General features: G+C 42.6%; 1 protein-coding gene and 1 long non-coding RNA gene across 6 annotated transcripts in view; one reads left to right on the forward strand and one right to left on the reverse strand.

Annotated features, from left to right (window-relative positions):
* The window catches only part of anks1b (ankyrin repeat and sterile alpha motif domain containing 1B), a 375,728-nt gene extending 355,280 nt beyond the window's left edge, over positions 1-20,448 (forward strand). For all 5 annotated transcript variants that reach the window (XM_034673234.1, XM_034673233.1, XM_034673237.1 and 2 more), the window contains 6 exons: positions 3,147-3,218; positions 7,524-7,610; positions 8,791-8,928; positions 9,028-9,195; positions 17,894-17,985; positions 19,134-20,448. In XM_034673234.1, the coding sequence (XP_034529125.1) occupies positions 3,147-3,218; positions 7,524-7,610; positions 8,791-8,928; positions 9,028-9,195; positions 17,894-17,985; positions 19,134-19,182 (606 nt within the window). In that variant the 3' untranslated portion in view covers positions 19,183-20,448. The remainder of the gene's footprint in view (positions 1-3,146; positions 3,219-7,523; positions 7,611-8,790; positions 8,929-9,027; positions 9,196-17,893; positions 17,986-19,133) is intronic.
* On the reverse strand, positions 6,587-7,308 carry LOC117804834. The gene is made up of 2 exons (XR_004629260.1): positions 7,229-7,308; positions 6,587-7,147 (listed from the first exon to the last, which is right to left on the reverse strand). It is a non-coding gene; the product is annotated as an uncharacterized LOC117804834 (long non-coding RNA).
* Positions 20,449-21,136: the final 688 nt, after the last annotated feature.

Consider the following 21,136-nt stretch of genomic DNA (forward strand, 5'->3'; position numbering starts at 1 on the left):
TAATGTCCCCCACAGTGTGAACGGAGCCACAGTTTTAAACCATAGTGCTTAAAAAGGAGGTCAATATGAAAACACAAAGACAAAAAAACAATTCTCATGTTTTGAAAAACAGTTACAAAAGAGTCGACACTGCCTTCTTTTTTGACTGAGGACTAAAGTTCATTTTATTATGTTGCACTTCCTACGTAGACTCCTACCTGGTGCCACCCACACCAACATGGGTGAGCACTCTGTTAAAGCTCAAGCTGTTGAACATTAAGACCTGAACGTGGTGCATTGTGTAAACTTGACATGCTATCATAAGTTAGAAAACACTCTGGTGTTTAATGGTGTGTTAATTCATTTTTGATTCAGAGTCAGGTTGTGTGAGGGCTTTGTTTATATGGAGACATGCCGCATTTATTACTCCAAAGTTAGGCTGTAAAAAATCAGCATTCAGAGACACAGTTTGAAGATGAAATGGTATTTATTACAACTCAATGAATGATGAAACTTGACAGAAATCTTTGGCGTAAGGACTCTATGGGGATAATTTTTGTGAGTGTAAGATGTGTGAATTTGGCAACAGAAGAAATCCCCCTAGAGTCCAGACGCTGGTGGTGGTGGTTGATGAATTCCAGGAATTGAATACTTTCTGGAGACCAGGTGGAGATGGGGAGGTGGAGGGATAAGTACAGTGGCCTAGAATTGCGTATGGACCGTATGTCCCCACCAATATTAAGGTTGAAGGGGAAAAAAAATTGCTTCATGTGACACATAAAGGGTTAAATCCTTTCCCACTTCGGCACTGCCTCCCAAATACGTCTTTGAGACCGGTCTGTTTTTTGGTCGGCTTAGCTCCCTGTAGGCCAGTGCTTCCCAAACTGTGGGGCAGTGCAAAGGTACAACACTTCAGGACACTTCATCTGTTACCACAGTTCTACCTGCTTCAAAGTGTGTTAACACCTGGTTTTCTAAAGTCTAAAACGTGTAGGATCGATGGCTGTAGCTGTGACTTGAGGCAAGATGAAGAAATGTAAATAATATAACTCCTGCAGGCCACCGCTAGTCGAAGTTAAGCTACGTCAATGATTAACATTTCATTTCCAAAAAATATTTCACAATAAAAGTCCCCTTATGTTAAGTAGTCCAAAACACTTTACTCTGAAATGGCTACAACAGGAAGCAGCATGTTGTCAGGTGTAGTGACTTGACACTTTGAATAAAGTACCTGTCGATGTCTAAATTATATGAACAGGGGTGTCCCGACCAATATAAAAATCAAACCTACGCCCTTGGGTGCGCACCATCAATGCAAGAAGGAACTAGCTGGAGAGAGAGACACATTTAAAAAGACAGCAGAAAGTTGATAGGCTGACGATAAGGGCGTGCTACTGAGCTATTGGATGACAGCTGCCACTGATTAACCAATGACAGCTCCTGAGCATGCAGCTGGAGAGGAGAGTTAAACAACTGCTGTGATTGCTTTTATAGTCTACCTGTCTGAACTTTCGCTAGAGCTACATTTGTTCATCATTCGCCAGTTTGTTCAACTACTCCTCTACAATGATGGGGTGAAGCAAGGTCACTACTGCTACAAGCTGTGACTGTATTCAAGCAGCTGTGCACAGTCATGACATAGACGGGGGGGAATGTTAAAGATGATGTCATCCTTAGTGTTGACAGAAGAATGGTCTGATTATTTGTGTGGATCGATCTGATAACATAGTCATTTACTATGTGGATGACTGTCACCGCAACTGGACTCATTCAAGTCTGTTTATTGGTAGAATTGAATCAAAATGAGTCACATCTTTTGAGAATTTCAATTCTGTGAAGAAACTGGAAGTAGTGTAAGCACCATATTACTCATAATGCAACAAAGCTTATTTAGCATTTACCAACCAGAACATTTTCTGGTTCAAGCTTCTCAAATTAGAGATCTTGCTGCTGATTCAATGGCAACAAGAATCACCTCAGGACCTTGCAGGAATTAAAAGGTTAACGTAATGGCCAAATTCAACCAGATCCGTGTCCCATCCGTCTCCGATCCGTCACAGCACCGGATCTGATAGGTTTCTATTCTAGTCAATGTGTTAACTCCCACTGGATCCGCTCCATTGCATTCCGGCTGCGTCTCTGATCTGGCAGGTCAGACTGCAACAGATCAGATAAGCAAGACTTCTATTTTTGCAGAGTGCCGGAGCACGACGCATCAATTCAGCATAGAGCAGAAGTCAGACACCAAAACAAAATAAAAACATCCAGTTAATTTTCAGAATAAAACACTCTGTGTTATCGTCAGATCGTTTTTAACTTAACCATGACAACAAAATGTCATTTTGAGTGGAGGCAGGCCGGGAGTCAACAGGTCAGAGGTTTTCAGAGGCTGAAATAGACAACATGGATGAGGAGAGGAGGAGGAGAATCCTTGATTCAGTGATTACCGCAGGAAAACCTCGGTCACAGGACTCCAGCTGTCCGGCGGTCCTTCTCCCTGCTGCATTCCGAAAATGTAACGGAAGAGAGAGCACGGAGCCGGACCGCAGCAGATCGGAGGCGGACCGGACATGGATCTGACTGAAGTCCGCATTCACACATGCACAAAACTCATAAATCTTCACCAATTTTTGGGGTAGGCTGCAAGTGTGAACGCAAACAGCCCAAACTTTTCAAACTTTTCCTGCCAGCCTCCTTGGGAACTGGTTGGTTGAGATGTTGTGAGAACACAGTGAGATATATTTGGGAAAAATTCAAATGAGCAGGTGGGGTGATGATTTTTAGATCTTGCACCTGGTGTAAACCCAGAATCATTTTCAAACTAGAGGAGTGAAGATGTCTGCATATCTTTCCATTTGGATCGTTATTGAAATTGAAAAACTGTCTTCATAGCGTTGGACTCTGTTACTTCGTCCACCATCATTTTGTAATCATAAATGTGTGGCTTCAGCAGCTTCACCTCCCCCAGCGTCCGACAGCGATTCTTCACACCGTGAGGGACATGTGTGAACGATCAAACTCAGGAAAAATATAGGAGGCAGAGCTCCTGGAAAATTCTAGAAAATTACAGGAGTGCATACATGAAAGAAGCTGACTTTACATGCAGCCGACAACAGTCACATGTATTTGTATATTCCTCTAACCACATCCTTGTGTCTTTCCCGCAGTACCTGGGCTCCATGCTGGTGAAGGAGCTGAGAGGAACGGAGTCAACACAAGATGCCTGTGCTAAAATGAGGGTAAAGAACAGCCTCACACTTCTGCTCTGAAACATTCATCTAACACTATTAGCATCGTTTGCAGAGACGTGGGAACACCGCGACATAGCTTCACAGAACACGACTGCACGTGGCTGTACGTGTGGCTTTATTACATAAATGTTTTCTATACAAAACCTGAGTGGAACTTTAAATGTGGGACACAGTCTCACAGTGTGAGTGCACTCCCACTCCCACTAAAACAAACTTGGAGTATCATGATGGTGGATTAAGTATATTCAGGGCTTTATTTTTAATATCCTTGCCTGTGTGGCTTGATAGCTCATGACCCGCCTTTTACCTCAAACCAGCTTATTATCTCTTCCCCTCTCTTTGTGTTGTTCTGCTGCTCTCTCTCCCCTCTCTCTTCTTTCTCTTTCACTGCTGCTATCACGTCTTTTCTTCCTGCTCACTCACTCTACATATTTTACAGTAACAACAACTCCCCTCTGGCCCTCGGTTCACATCTCTCACTCTCATCCAGAGCTGCTGCAGTGTGAAGATAAATTTTAATATTCATGAGTGAAGCTTTCTCTTCCTCCCCCCTCCTCCTTCTTTCCTTCTGTTTCTATATTCATGTTTTTTTCACATCAGAAAGCATCTTCCTTCTCTCTCCTTCCTCTCTGTGTCGCACCGTCGAAGCACACCAAGGTTTTAATTAAGAGCAATGAGATGCACATCATGTTATCCCTCGTTTTTTTTTCCACCATGTGAACGTGTCTTCTTTCTTTGTCCACTCATCCCCGTCTCAAGCATCCCTCCCTTCATCTGCCTCTCCATCTTTCCATGTTTAAATCTCATCTCCACAGCCTCCAGCTGCATATCAGCGACGCTTTTGTCAGCGATTCTGCACTACCTGATCCTGACAGGGCCGAGCCGCAGCAGTAGCACACAGCGAGCAGGGAGGGAGGAAACTGAACAAAGAAAAGAAACAGATATTCAAAGGAAAGCAGCGAGTAGATCTGACAATTCAACATGAGGGAGACAGGAGGGACACGGGGTGATGGAAAAACAGATACGAGAGATCTCAATGACAAGTGATAAAAGGTGGAAAGTGATACAGAGAAAGCAGGAAAGGGACTCACATCTCACTCTCACTCACATCCATCATATCTTGAATATATTAAGTCTTCTGCAGGTAGGATGACAGGTCGAAGAGTGACGCCGACATCACTGTAAATCGAACGATTCTCCTCAGCACAATCCTGCATAATGAGTTTATTCAGAGCTTATTGAGACATGTTAAGGTGCGGATGTGTAATTAAAAGGAGAGGAGAGATGACCCATGCAGACTGAGGCTGATGGGGCTGACAAACTGAACTGAGAGTCTTATTGAATTTCCAGCACAGGGTTTAGAAATGTTATTCTGAAGCAGCAACTCCTGAACTTCAACATGAATAAAGCTAGTCAAAAAAGAAATCATCAAAAGATAGTTTAACTCAAATTCCTCTCAACTTATGTTTACACTTTAATTCTCACTCTCACAAACTGGTAAGCCTCTACATCTAGTAGCCTCACGTGGATTAAGTCATGTTTTAATCTAAAAGGTTTTTAAATACATTGTAAATCCATCCATCCATCCATTATCTTGACCGCTTATCCTGTTAGGGGTCACGGGGGGCTGGAGCCTATCCCAGCTGGCTTCGGGCGGAAGGCATGGTACACCCTGGACAGGTCGCCAACCTATCACAGGGCTAACACAGAGAGACAGACAACCATTCATGCACACACACACACCTACGGGACAATTTAGAGTGATCAATCAACCTGAGAATGTTTTTGGATTGCGGGAGGAAGCCGGAGAACCCGGAGAGAACCCACGCATGCACGGGGAGAACATGCAAACTCCACACAGAAGGGCACCCGATTCGAACCAGGAACCTTCTAGCTGTGAGGCAACAGCGCTACCCACTGCACCACCGTGCAGCCCCAACATTGTAAATCTTTGACTAAAATTCATTAGTCCATGACATATTACATCTTCCAACAAGGGGCGTGACGATAAACTCAACCCTATATAAGATACTTGATATGCAATGTGATTTTTTTGTGATTTTCATGAAGGTATAAGTAACCCAATTCATGTTAAAGCTTTAGTGAAGAATCACATCATGCCTGGATCACTTAACATCCTTTTTAAATAACAAACATGCTTTTATTTTGAAAGGAGCATTAGAATTAGCATTAGGTACTTCCACTAATAATAAAGCTACAGTAGTTAGTGAAAATGGCTAAAAGAATGATGAACGGTGAAATCATAGACTTTATAAAAAAAATATGGACGTAGTATCCGTGACGTCACCCATCTATTCCTGAACACTGTTTTGAAGCCAATCGTCAGTGGGAGCCATATTGGAAATGCTGAACTCAACGCAACGTCGTCCAAGCTAATGTGAGGTAAACAGGCAGGCCTTCAGTTTTTAGCCTTTTTGCTAACAGCTACAGGGTGCCCGCCTGTAGTGGCATTTCCTCCGGATGCCAAAGCCACGAAAGAGCTGCGGGCACGATAACTTAGTTTCATATGCAAATGACTTGAGAGGTGATCCAGTTTTTGAAACTTCTAATAAAGAATAAAAAGTAAAAGTCACATGTCACATGGTAAAAGAACTGTACGCTCTTGCACCTTGCACAGCTCTCTGTCTCTGTGTCTCACTCACTCTCCATGTACCAAGTGAGTCAATCATTCACTAACAAGGGAGCTATCCAATCACATTCCAGTCGCATTAACCCCTTGTGCCCTGAATATTCTTTCATTCCCAAAAAGGCACAAAACATGAATTTAACACTATATTCTTCACCGCCTGTCAATCAAGTCAGCCGTGTCCTTATTTGGGCAAAACTTGTAAGTTTTCTATCTTCGGAAATACCATGTTATAAAAATATTTCACCACCCGTACAGTGTGTGCCAAGAGAAATGAGCTATTCAGATCTAACTGTGTTTTGAACAAGGCTGTAAACATGTTTATTAATGCTCTAAAGATCGTCTTTTTTGAATTGGTGTGTATGTGGTTTCCGGTGTTTCTGCAGCCAGCCTCAAGTCGACGCTCGATGAACTGCAGTTTAAAACACTTCAACATGGGCTTCATATTTTAAGACTGGAGGTTGCCGCTAATGAAATACATTTGATGTGTCAGCGCAGCCCAAAAAAGGCATACACTCTCAGGTGTGGGGACATGACTCACGACAGTAACAAGAAGACTGGAGAGATGAACTGTCCAGTACTTTATTACTGAGGTCCTGAAGTCCTTTAAAGTGATAATTTTTGTCTTCTGCACACAAGATAATAAGTCATATGGGAAGGCAGTTGTGTTTCTCCTGCAAAGGGTGATGAACGAGGCATACAAATTCACTTTTGGCTCCAACACTGCGTTTATTCTCATAACAGCAGAAGCATATCAGGTGTCTCACAGACACTTATGTTGTAGTAATGAGCGAGAGAAAATGTCTGAACACAGAAAGAATAATTTAGCTTTCTGATGGAGAGTGAGATTAATGTTGTAGCTTTGAATTGTAACATAACGTGGTGTGCCGTGATTATTCTACAGCAAATCCATATCATCAGAAAAGTGTGTGATATCAAATTTAGAGGTACACAGCACCTTTACCTTGAGACACTTGCACTAACATATTTACTTCTATATTTTGGCAGTTTTTACCACTTTTACATCCCTCCTCTTCTTCTTCTTTAACTTGTGACGGTTAGAAAAACAGAATTAACAGTGTGGACCCAAAAGCACAGTTGGAGGCAGAGGACGCGGCTCAGTGAATTAATTGAATGGAACAAAGGGAGCAGGGACGGGATCCAGAGTCCAAGTCATGAGGACTTGAGGTGGAGGCTGGTGAATAAATCCAGGTAGAGAGTGAGGCAGTGTAGCAGCAATAAGGAAAAACACTGGGGGCTCATGGAGGCACTGGTAGAACAGAGACAGCAGGGTGAGTCACAGGTAAAAAGCACAAAGCTGGAACACTCGATAGCAAACTAGCAAATTCACCAGAGAACAGGCCAAGATACCACTTCAGATGCGGGAATAATCTGGCACTGGAGAAGCCTCCCAGCAGGGTTTAAATGCAGGTGGTGATTGCAGAGATCAGGTCCAGGTGTGAAGGTGCAGGTGTGGGAGGATCCGCCCAATCTCTGATAGAAAGAGAGAGACTCCACAAAGGAAACCAACTAAAAGCCACAAACATGTTGCAGTCACCACATAACTTCTGTGTTCCGAGTCTCCTGCCCTAAAGTCATCGCTGCTTCTCTTCTCTCTCCTCTTTTTGTTTTTTGTGCGCTCCAAGAAGTCGACAGAGCAGATGAAGAAGGTGCCGACCATCGTGCTTTCCGTGTCCTACAAGGGAGTGAAGTTCATCGACGCCACAAACAAGGTAACACTCTCGGCTTGTTTCCTGCTGTAAATAACGCAGCAAAGGTCAGGCTTCTGAACTCAAGCGACATTTGGAGGTGTCAGAAACGATAGCATCGCAGGGCTGATGTGTCTGTCTGCTTCAACCTGACAGATTTTGAAACTACATGGTGTGAGAATCAATAAGGTGTAAAAGGCAACAAAGACAAAGAGGCGATAATCAGTATGGACTAGATGAGCTGAATGTTAAGAGAATCAATAACAGCCCACTCAGTTCATTAAACCCTTGATCGAATATTCATAAGGTTCATAAAAAAAGTGAAGAGTGAGGTTTTAATCTTTTAAAACAAGTTGTTACTTTACACAGTTTACAAGCACTCATCCAGAGTGAGAGCTGAGTGAAGGCCAGAGTCACTTTGTCCTGTTTTGACGGAATGAAAATGGTTGTATGTGTGAATTTGTAATGATTTTGAGCGACTACCTTTGCCAATTTTATGTGAACACTCTGGAGCTTTTTAAACCTGGTTAATGATTTCACACCAAGGTGTCAATTATTCCTATCTGGTACTGATTCATGGGTTTACCTGCAAAACAACTGGATTTTATCCCCCTCAGGTGGCAAAATACACCACACAAATAGAAACAACTTAGACTTTAATATGCCCCTCTCTAATTTCACAAACACTGTGTTGTGTTAGTCATCTGTGTATTGAAAAATCCACATCAGGGTTTAAATAAATTCACTTTCTGCTCTCTCCTGAGCTTATCTGCTGTGAAAAAAAATCCTGTATCTAAACAATAAGCTGATATCTTCTTAAAGAATCAACAAAAAGATGACACTGCCCAGAGTAAACAACACTGCTTGTGTTATGTCAGCCCCAACTAAAACTTTCTCCTGGTGCTTCTCTGCTCTATAAGTCCCAGCACTCAGACGTGCTTTAATTAACACAAAGCAAAGTCTGAGTCTCTGCACTGACATAACCGGAGGACAAATTCCAACTCAGCAACTCCACAAAACTCTCAAACCAAAAGTGTACTGCAGTGATTATGGTTTTGGGATATGTATGAAACGAGATAAATAATAAATCAGATTTGTTTTGCCAGGAAGCGGCTCACTGGAGATAATCAACAATCCCTCTCCATGCACCTCTTTATCTTTCTGCCTGTGTTTCTCCTCCCTCTTTCCTCTTCTCTGTCTGCAGAACATCATAGCAGAACATGAGATTCGTAACATCTCGTGTGCGGCTCAGGATCCGGAGGATCTGTCTACATTTGCCTACATCACCAAAGACCTCAAGTCCAGTCACCACTACTGCCACGTCTTCACTGCTTTTGATGTGGTCAGTGCTGAAGATTCTGTAAAAGCAAAGATGCACATGCATAGCGTCTATAAAGTCACATTGTAGTCTTACTCCCCTTTGCATTTACCCTCTTTACAGAATCTGGCGTACGAGATCATCCTGACGCTGGGCCAGGCCTTCGAGGTGGCCTACCAGCTGGCCCTGCAGGCTAGGAAGAGCGGCCACGGATCGTCCACACTGCCCGAGAGCTTCGACAGCAAGCCCAGCAAACCCGTCCCAAAACCTCGAGTCAATATCCGCAAATCTGTAAGCACCGCTGCAGCACAGCTGTATGGCTGTTGAAGGGAAAATCCATCCTAAACTGAAAATTACATGAGGAACTCTGTTTTTTTAAGAATTTGGTAAAAAGCAACTGTTGTGCTTTTTGAAAACTTCTATGAGGAGTGCTCTTTAAAATGAAGCAAGCTCAAAGTTTAGTAACTCTTCTTAAAGTCATTTCACAGCACAGGCCGCTTTATAAAAGTGTTTTACGATGGATTCTCACTTTAACTTGTTACCATTTGACAACTCTTGAACTCAGATTTAGCCGTTATGTATCTGCGTCCATTAAAGTCTAACCAACATCACATTAACTCCGTCCCATTCACGCTGGAACCTGTCCAACATTTCCATCCCTCTGCCCTGATTCACCCTGCTCCCACATCCCTTCTCAGTAACATCATTTTTTTCACTATGAGTTTGGTTCACTGGGATTACCTGCTTGTGTTCAGTGAGTGTGGCAGTGTTGACCCAGCGGACAGTGTGGCAGAGGCGTAGGTGGATATTTGATCTTGTTCTGGTCTTGTTGTCCCAGCACTCTCTCACAAACTGGGCTGATTGATGAGGCCTGTTTGCATAGGGCTCCAAGGAGGCTTTCTGGCTCGCCTCACTCTGAGTGTGTGAGTGTGTGTGTCTAAGTGTGTAAGGAGATAAAGAATCCCCATGATGAAGACTCCTACATTTAGCAGAGCATCCACGTAGAATTAAATTATTGACATTTCATTCCATGAGACCCTCAACAAAACTGCTGCTGTGCAAATAACTCTGATGTGCCTGGGCAGTTTTGCTGTTAGTGCATTGAAGATTGTGTTTGTCTATAGTGGTTTAAGGTTAAGTTCCTTTAGATCATTAGTGGAGTCATACATATTGGACAAGTTTGACATTTTCCATCCATTATACAGCAGTGGATTGTATCCAGTGACACATTTTATTGACTTCACTGTTGTCTACAGACTTCTCAAGTTGCTGAAAAGTTAGCACATCTTAAGGCCAATGTTGAAATCCAATACTTGGCCACTTAGAGTTGACTTAGATATAATGCTATAGGCTCAACCCCTGCCATCCCAATGAACTCTGAATTTAGCTTACTACTCAAAATTTCCCTCCACTCCTCAACAGGCTCAGAAGATCCCAAAAGCACTTTGGTGCTTTGTTTTTAAAGGCTTGCACACTTACAGCATTGTGTATAACACAGGCTTCAGGCAGCTGCTTAATTAGTATGAGCCACACTATGCAATCCCTGCTCCTCGGTTCATTCTAGAAACTGCAATGCAATATTGTATGCAGTTGTAAAGTACATGCATTGGACATGCTTGCAGCAAATGAAAGTAGATTCAAAGTCAAGTGAAACCAGGGTATTAATCCATCCATCATCTTTAAATATGAGTCCAATGTGGAAGTGTTAAAAACTGCAGTTCATAGAGGATCTGCTTGAGGCTGGCTCCGGAAGTACTGGAATCCACATACACACCAATTCAAAAAAGCCGATCTTTACAGCAGAAATAAAAACATGTTTACAGCCTGGTACAAAAGACGAGCGTTGTCTGAATAGCTAATTTCTCCAACAGCATACACTGTACGGGTGAATTTGTTTTCTAATGCAGCAATTTCAAAGATATTGAGATTACGAGTCTTCCAATGAGAGGCACAGCTGACTTGATTGACAGGCGGGAACACTGTAGCTGTTGGCTAGGAGGCTCAAAGCCCGCCTCCTTACATCCCAATCGCTCGACAGCAGCAATATGTCTGCCGCTGGCGATTGGCTTCAAAATAGCTTTTCAGAAACAGATGGGTGACGTCACGGATACTACGTCCATAATTTATATATTTTATACAGTCTATGGCCAATACCAGCTGTCATTGGGCCCAAGGGCGGGGTACACCCGGACAGGTCACCAGCCTATCACAGGGCTAACATGGAGAGACAGACAACCTGCACAATTAAGAGTGACTAAACAACCTGGTGGGCATGTTCTTGGACTGTTGGAGGAGGCTGGAGCACTCAAAGAGAATGCACACATGAACATGACATGCAACTCCACACAGAAAGGCCCCAGCCTGATTGGGGACTCAAACCTTCTTGCTGTAACTGCTGTACCACCTTGCAGCTCAGTTTATAGATATAACATTAAAAAAAAGGCAAATAGACACAACAGAAAAGGCTAATTTATGCTTGAAAATTGAAGAATATTTTATTTGGCCATACAGTTTGTGTATTTTAAGTTTCTGGATAATTAAACTAAAGGTTTGCTGTTATTTACAACAAAAAGGAAGAGCTGTTGTCATATATTCTATGTTGGACTTGGTCAACACCCAAAATCAATGTGTTTCGCGATACGTATCGTATCATGGCCTCTGTATTGTGACATGTATTGTTTTCCTGGGAAATATCCAACTTACCAACTAAACAGATTATTAAACCATGTAAGAGGGTTAATTCAACCAGCCCTTGTGATATTTTTTTTTTACAAAAACATTGAGGAAAACAAATGAGGCATTGTTACCTCCATGATTGAAAAGCTAGTTTCTTCAATAAACATGGTTGCAAATTGCTACACTTTGCTGAGTGTAACTACCTCATACCAGCGATCAGTGAGATAGTGAAACTGGAGCTCCATCGCACTACAAACAGCCTTTGAGCCCCCAACAGTTGTCTAACAGTCCATCTAATCGCATTGGCGTTTATAACAAGTTCTAGCTTTGTGATATTAGACACTTGAGACAGAAGTGTGTTGGCCTTTCATCATACCTCATCCAAACACAGCGTCACAAAGTCTGTCTGTAAAGCTGTCAACCCCCCCAACAAGCTTTAAAATAGTCCCACTAACCCACTTTGAACACACATCCATCCTCAGCAGACACGCATCAGCCAGCACAGCAGCACATGTGTGTCCAAAGTGACAGGTATAGGGTTACAGCATCTGCTATATTAATATGTGACATATTTAAGTCCATTTACATGCTGTGAATCATGGGAGGAAGGAGACGGTGGAGATATGTTGGCTCCAGAAGCTCGGCCTCACGTTCTAAAGTTAGAGCGAGATGTGAGACAGTGAGGAAAGATGGGGAAAGATTTTTTTTATTTTTTTTTTAAAGAGAACATGCAGTATTTGTGTGGTCCGTGCCTGCAGAGATGATAGACGATGGCATGTGTACACGCAATCCGCTGACTCGGCTACCATTACATTAACTATTAATTGCCTTTTTCCTCCCTGTGCTCATGTGTGTGAGGGGGGGGTTGTGTGTGTGTGTGTGTGTGTGTGTGTGTGTGTGTGTGTGTGTGTGAGTGTGTGTGTGTGTGTGTGTTTGTGTGTGTGTGTGTGTGAGTGTGTGTGTGTTTGTGAGTGTGTGTGTGTGTGTGGGTGTGTGTGTAATGGCTTGTGGTGTGCAGCAGGGCAAAGATGCTGCAGGATTCACTTAATATTCCCGCCACCTGCCAACCATAATATCCATCCTGCAGCACCTCTCAAGCCCCTGTGCTTTAAAATACTGTTGCTTTGTTTCTCTGCCCACACGCGTCTGTTCCTCCACACCCTGCCATTACCATTTTTATGATGTGTGTGTGTGTGTTATGTGGGCACATCTGCTTGTAAATCTCTAACAAACTTCCACTTAACCTGCCGTCATTAGTGTAAAAGTGTCTGATAAGACTCTTTTGTCTGTGATCAGCAACAGCTGGGTAGAATGACCTGAGTGTGGCTTTGAAATGGGATTGAAAAACATGACCCTTACCCCCAACAGATATCTTTACAGCTACATGTCTCTGAAAAGAAGTGAAAAAGACTTCCAGTGAAGTGAAAATAGCTTATTTTCATGCAGCTATCTCACCTCATTTGCAGGATTTTTCATGACTTTGATCTAACTTTGAGAATTTTGATACGAGTCTGTGTTGTGACGATCCTTCTGCGATGTGAGGTTTTGCACAGTTGATGTAACCATCTTTCTGGGAGTGTCTTTGCAGTGCAGGAGTTGCTATATATATATGTGGCGTAATGTTGCATACTCTCACTGTTTTGTAGTAACGCTGCTGCCCCAAGCTGTTGCCAGGGCAAAACCCTGTTGCCTTGTTGTTGCTGTGATTCTGCTTTGGTTTTGGAGTGGTGTCCCTATCCCTGTTGCCATGCAGCTGCTCTGTCATTGCAGTGGTTTTGCCGTGCTGCTGTCTTGTTATAGGTGTTGGTGTTGCCGAGCAGGCTTTCCTAAACCTGTATATGACCTCTGCCCCTGTAGGTCATCATGCCCCCCGCCAGCCGCTGGTCACTGGGCCACATTTACACCCCTCACCGGCCTCCTCTCCACCCTCCTCTTCCTCCCCCTCGACTCTTCCATCTTCCTCACAAAGCTCTATCACAGGTCCTCCACGCTTTTCCTTCTCTTATCCTTTATTTCTTACATGGTTTTCTTTTAGCACAGGAGAACGCGCCATTTGTAAGTGCATCCATTTTATTCTGTTGCTCTTATCCAACTGACTCTGCATCCTTCTGTCATGTGTTTGCAGTGACTGTATGTCTGATATTCAGATACTACCTCAATCTACATAAACAGTCAAAATAAAGTGGAACTTGAGGCAGACTTGTACAGCCAAACCATTTCATTTCTTACAAGCTGACCGTTTCCTGAACAAGAGACACTGGTTCTTTAAAGATTCACATGTGAGATGGTGAACATGTCGATAAAAAGTATGAAAAGCAATAAGTACTACATGAAAATAAGCAAAGGATTGATTTTAAAAACTTAACACTTAACTACCCCAGTCCAGTGAAAATTTTTCAAACCAGGATGTCATTGGTTTTGGAACCAAACTCCTTGGGCAAGGCTGGATTCTTGCTCAGGGTGAGATGTTCCAGGCAGGCGTGGGGAGGCTCATGTGCCTTTGGTTGAGCCCTGCTGTATTTGAGTTAACCATGGAGAACATGTGGGCTGTTTCTGTGTCTTCAAGTTGTAAGGAGAGTCTCAGATTGCTGGTTCTGGTTTACCCCAAAAAGGGTTCTATAAGGGGACTTTAGTACGAGCAAAAAACAGGGACACTGGGATGTATAGGCATCCTGATCTTTATCAAAGTATTGTTTCAATTTTGGACATTGTGCAACACATACAAATACAAACATGGCTATTCACAAATGTGCCTGGTAACAGAACACCTGAGGGCAAAGATCAGTGATCACTGTATGTCCTGGGCACTCAGTGAAGCAGAGCTGTCAACTCATCACCATCTAGAGGTGACTTGGATCAGATGGCAGGGGAAGCCTGCTTGTGGACTTGAAAACCAGAGAGGGTCCCAAGGGAGCATCAGGTACCAGGGGCGTTACCATGAGTCACCTGGGCCCGTATGCACGCCCAGCCATTAGCGATGAAAACGGGCCGTTTGTACTAATGGTGAAAAAAAATCGATTAGCAGTATGCATGAGCCAGGTTAACGCCCCAACAAAGCATTACATTTAATGGCGGTAGACTCCACCATTACACGTGCTAACGGCAGGATTACCACACCTTTTAGGCTGTTTGAAGAATGGAGGACATTGTGCTTATGAGTTACTGTTTAAGACAAAATATGCCAAGATAACAGACATTTAGGGATCGATTTATTTATTTATCTCTACAGTGCACTCAGAAACACCACACGCATTTACCCAGGTCAAGATCTTCAGCCAAACCTTCCCTTTCTCCTTGTTTGTTATCTTTGACAATTGACTTGCTGATAATACAGTAGCTGTTTGTTCATTCTATATTCTTTTAATAAAATGTCAATTTCTTCCACTGAAAATTGTTTTTCTTGACCTTCTCTTAGTCACACTGGTACCGCTCGCCATGTTAATTGTTGTTTATGTGTAGTAGGCATGCGCAATTTGAATTTGTTGGATAGGGATTTTCAAGGAGGTTCCCTGGATATGTGACGTTTTGCACCAGCCTCGCTTTCATGGTGCAATAGTTAATTGGCCAATTACTTGCAGTCGTGCATGCAGCGAACGCTACGGCCAAATGGGCCGTTCCATAACGGTATGTTAAGACTAATGGTCCCGTTTGTGTAGTGGCTGGACATGCATATGGGCCCTGGTCTTCATTTTACTCAAGTGTATGCTGTATGGATTTGGCAAAGATTCTGCAGCTTTTACTTTGTAATTCAATCTTTTTTTGGGACCCTCCAAACGTTGTCTTTTCTATTTGCGGACGATGTGGTTCTGTTAGCTTTTTAAAAGCGGTTTCTTTCAGCTCACACTTGGATTGTTTGCCACAAGATGTGAAGGGGTAGGGATGATTAAGCTTCCCTAAATAAGTGTCAAATGGTATCTCAAGTTTACAAGTTTATCACATGCAGGTACAGTGCATCGTACTTTAATGTACCTGGAGGGTGGCTGAGTTGGAAGGCAAAGTCAACCATCACCTATAGTCATGACTTTTTCCTCCCTGTGCTCATGTGTGTGACTGAAAGAATAAAATCAATGATACAGACAGCAGAGGGGAGAGGAGACAGCCTTAGAGACAAGGCAAGCAGTCTAGACACATTTTAGAGGAGCTGCTATTACATATTAGAAGAAGTCAAGAGGGGTAGTTGAGAAGAATGCCTCCTGGGTGCCTCCCCTCACAGGTATTCCTCCAAATGATCTGATACCCAGAGAAAGACCCAGAACAGCTGGGGATTGGTGGGGAGTGAGGTGGTAGGGGGAGCTGGGGTATGTTACTGGGGAGGGGGAATGTGTGGACTAACTTGCTTGGCCTGCTGCTGCATCCCAGCCAAAGATAAGCAGGATGGATGATTGATGGATGGATGAATGCTTCAAAGGAGCTCTCCTCCTGATCAACAGTTTCTCCCTCCGTCACATCTTCATTGTGCAAACAAGCAATTCAATATTTAAAGGGTTATCAAAAGACGACAGCTCTACCACAGTGTACACAGTGTGCCAAGAAATAACTCAAATATGCTAAGTGTGATAGACTGCTATTGCATACAGCATGTTTTGCATCAGCTTGGATAACTGATACTGCCATTCTTTGAAGGTTTACAGAACCGTATCATACATTCAAAGTCCTTGCAGCATTACATAAGTCACTGTTGTCCATCTTTTCTGCAGAACACTGGGAAAGGATACTGGTCTAAAATGTATTATGAGGGCATGCGTAGAACTTTTGGCAGCTTTATTTGTGGGTGATGAATTTGAGAGTGAAGTGATGCTCTCCACTAAGCATGATGATGTGGCCTGCTGTGAGATCGAAAATGTGTTTGTCCCTAATCCTCTAACCCCATAACAAGATTATTGGGCCTTGCCATGGCTGTGTTCGAGGGAGAGGATAGAGAACTGGATTAATAACACACTCAGTTTATATATTGTTGCTGTGGTAGTATGTTGAGAGAAGATAAGAGAGGCATGGCTCTTTAAGTGTGCTGCTGAACCCTAGGACTGATTCTTTTTTCATCAGAAGGAGTTTTCTACTGGTTTAATATTTAAGTGCAATATTGCTTTACTTGTGTTTGAAATATTAGTTGTATAAATTTAGCATTAGTCTCATGCTGTTGTCTCCACTTATTTGAAAGGAGGAAAAACATCCTCAGCAACAAACCCCAGCTGCTTGATTGGTCGCAGCATGATTCGTTTTGAAAGCAGTGTAGCTTGCTTGGTGTGTTTCTCAGCTTTGAAGCCACAAAAGCTCCACAGTGGCAGCTAGGTCTGGATACCACCAGGTCCCTCACGATACAATACTATCACAATATTTTGCCCACGATAACGATACTGTCACGATACAGCGATTCTGCGATAATCGATATATTGCAAGAAATATCATCACGATACATCACGATATCTGTGTCACTGAAGAAATTCAGTATTTATTGACTGCACTGAATCCATTTCACAGGAATTACAAAACACTGTCAATCAATTTCACATGGTAAATGATAAATGGACTTGTACTTATATAGCGCTTTTCTAGTCTGTTTGACCACTCAAAGCGCTTTTACACTACTTGTCACATTCACCCATTCATACCCATTCACTCACTGATGGTAGAGACTGCTATGTAGTGAGGGACCATGTTTCATTGCACCCGGGTGATCACACTCAGTGTGGAGTTTCATCATGGATTAGAGGCCCCGGCTGTTGTACATTCTCTGCTTGTAGCTGTATTTACTGGACCATGCTTGAAGTGTCCAACCAGTTTGCAGCGTTTTCTCAACACACTCTGGAAACCACTTTCATTGCCTGACACAGCAATAGTCCTCTGTAAACTGTGTGTAATGCAAGGCATGGCATTATAACTCTATAGATCCAGAAGGATCTTGTATTTGGAAATGTAAAGATGGAGTAAACCAAGGAGCTATTCTAGACGATCAGTTTCTATTCATGTTCTCTGTTCCACTTTCTCATCTGTAATATGTAGCTCATCTCCTTCTCACATTTGAGTTATTACATTATAGTGTAAGAAGCATTATCCTCAATGTCATTAATTCTGCAGTTGCTCTCACTGACATGATCAGCATGAAATTGTAAGGAGAAAGAAAGACTCCCCGACAGAGTCCAGACTGTTCTTTTAAACAGCTGATTGAGTTCAAAATGTGTCTCAATTCATGTTCTGTTTGAAAACATGTCAATGCAATAATGTGTATCATTCTCAACTCTGAGGATACTCAGGTGACTGAAAATACTTCGGCCCTTGTTCTAACTCCTCGCTCATCTTTGTTTTCCATCTTTAGATGGAGCAGCCGTCCATGGACCAGAAGGGCCACGCCAACGTGCCGTGGATTGTGGAGCCGGGTCAGGAGGCCAAGAGAGGAGTCAACACCAAGTACGAGACCACTATTTTCTAACATACACCCGCCTTGTCCACTCCTGTGTGTGTGTGCCTTTCAGAGGTTGCCCTGTACTGGGGCCCCGCCCCGGAGTTGGGCACGAGCGACGCACGCCGCCGCGTCACCTCACCGGCTGAAAAATAAACAAAACATCCCGCCCCGCCCTGTTAGCCGAGCCTGTCCACTGCATGATGACGTTTGGCGCTGCGCTGTCTCTACTTTTCTCCTTGTCTCTTTTCTTTCTTTTTTGCTCTCCCCTCCTCGGCCCGCGCCCCTTCTCCTGCCTGCAGGGCTGGCGCATGACCTTTGAACCCGGGGCTGTGGTGCACTTCTGTCTCCACCTGTAGGGGAAGTGATCAGCTAGGTTTTTGAACTCTCTGTCAGTCTTTCAGAGGACAACTGGTCGGTTGTTCTGCTCCCAGCTTTTTGTTTCTTTTTCTTCCTGTTGATGGGTGCAACCGTTTGGCTTCATCTCTCCTCCTTTTATCTCCTCAGACTGCCTCCATCCCTCGCTCTTTCTCTGCATTTCAGCCCCTTTGTGCAACTTCCCCTTACAATTTGAATGAGATTTTTAACCAGAGTACTGCTAAGCGCTGTGACAGTGTTCTAGCTGTCTGTTGAGCCCGGTGTGGGAGCTGACAATGAGGGGGGCTGTTGTCAGAACATGACAACTGGAGGAAAGTTCAGACTTTATAGACATTTTTTAACCAAACAGAGGTGAGAGAGGTGATGTAGCACAGTCTAACTTTGACTCAAACTGGTTCATCCAGCAGGCTACAAGAATGTATTTCAACTTTTTGATTCTTTCTATCAGATTATTTTTTGAGAATACTTACAGACTTGTGAATTTCTTTGACAAACTTAACCTTTGAAACAGAAAGAAGTAGGTGGGTTTTTTTTTCCTTTTATAGCACCTTCTTCAGCACATATGTGTGTAAATGTTTTGAATTATTTTAACCACATGGATTTTTTCTCTGACCGTAAACTTTATTTTATTTGAGGGGGAAAAGATCTCGTATGTAAAAGGTTTTAGCATGTGGCTTGTGAGACGCATGGTGGCCATTTTGGATTTGCTGAGCAGGGGGGCCGGTGGAGAGGCGGGGTGTGAGGGCTCTCTGGATAAGTGATGTCATCTCATTTGCAGGGCAATGCCGGACGCTCATGTCTATTACTGTGGAATGCAAAGAATGTAGCCAGCCCTAAACACGGACCTTGTCACACACACAATGCAAAATGGACTACAAAGGACCTTCTTGCTCACTTTGCAAAGGACTACAGACATGGACGCTACTCCACAGTGTTTACGGTTGACTACAGAATTTAACATTCATCCACATGATGCTTGACACAGTTTAACATATGAATGCACACAACACACCACCAGGACTGCATATTGACAGACACCAGTCTGCTCTGAATGTACACTCATTTGAAAGCAGCCTCAACTTTCTTCAGCTACATCAGGATCTGTTTAATGCGCCCAACTTAGAGGCGTGGCCTGTGAACATTTGGGCGGGCACAGGGTCTCCATGGATGCCGATTATGGTGACAGGGCATCTGTCGGGCTTTACTAAAGGGCACTACTGGGCATGTGTCAGGGTTGGAATGGGCATGGGTTCGAGGAACGGCTCTTTTGATCTTTTTTTATTTTCTTTAAAGTCAGAAAATAATACAGAGATATATGCACAAGCGTGTAAATGTGATTGGATGAGCTACAACGCACTCAAGATGCAACGTGTGAGTTTATCAGGACAGATGATGAACCTACGTGAACAAATTGCATCCGGCGTTTAAAAAAATATAAAAATATTCTATTGGTATTGCCCGACATTTTAATGTTTAATATGAGAGTATTATATTACCATGATGACTATGATTATTCTTGTGCAATTCTTGTCTACTGTTGTCTTAATGTCACATTATTTTTCTATGATATGATGAGATAAAAAACCTTGGGCTTGAGAATGATGGCCATCCTTTAAAAAAAATCGGAAACTAGATGATCATACTTGTACACAGAGTGAATGTTGCAGGTGGCTCGCTAACTCTTGTCAGGTCAAGTCCTCCATCATGTCTCATGGGGCTCTACTCTTATCTAGCAGATGTACTATTTTAAACGCAGTATTACTGTATTATTTGGATGAGACGTTATCCAATTATAAATGTACATAGATATTTTGCCAACTCATTGTTCATACATGTAATGTAAAAGAGAAAAGAATAAAGGACTTGCAGTACGTGGCACTGGAAACAAGGTACCAAAATAAAGGTTGGAAATAAAAAAGGATGGTGGATCGTAGAGATTGTATTTTGAGTGAAGATGGATTATTTGGTGACATCACTGCTGACCAACTTATGTACATAGGCTTGGGCTTCCAGCACACTGATTTTTGTAATTTTGGCCATTATTTATATCCTTGTAAAGCACATGGATTAAAATATGACTTGTAAAACCATGATTTATCCTTGTGATAATCTTGTCACGAGTTGTCTGTCATTTTTCTCTCGCACTGCATAAACTGTTCAACAACCTTCTTCAAGAGAATACGAGCAGGTTTGAAGGGATGATTACACGTTATAACATCTTGTCTTGCTTTTAAAAGTTTTGGCAGTCATGTTTATTTGTAATGATAAAATTGTGCTTGCCAAAGTAGTTGCAGAAATCTGGGAACATGACTACCCCGGTACGCACAAGCCAAGAGCAATCAGACGGTTTGTAAGCAAGCCAAACATTTAGCCATATTATCCGAACATGAGTGCACCACAAATGTTGGTAATGTTGTGCTAAGCCTTTTTTGAACACACAGAAATGCCAAGAAAGGACCAGGATGTCTATCTGAACCTGACATTTCATAAATACTAGCATTCAGTTTTGACTTCATAGTTGTTTGATACCTGTCTGAATTCTTGTTTTCCAAAATTTACCATTTAACTCTAAGTGTAAAATCATATCAGCAGTAAAATTGAAAAAAAATTACATTAACTGATGCACACAACATTAGACCTTGGGGTTTCATGTATTTGCCGTGTTCCTAATAGTTTTATGATGGTTGTATAGCTAGTTTTATATAATCTTTTTTATAATTAGTAATTATATTGAGTTTTCTGTTTTTTTAAACAAAAATAATGAACAATAAAGACATAACA

Source organism: Notolabrus celidotus, chromosome 21 (genome assembly GCF_009762535.1).
Source record: "Notolabrus celidotus isolate fNotCel1 chromosome 21, fNotCel1.pri, whole genome shotgun sequence".
Taxonomy (NCBI): Eukaryota; Metazoa; Chordata; class Actinopteri; order Labriformes; family Labridae; genus Notolabrus; species Notolabrus celidotus.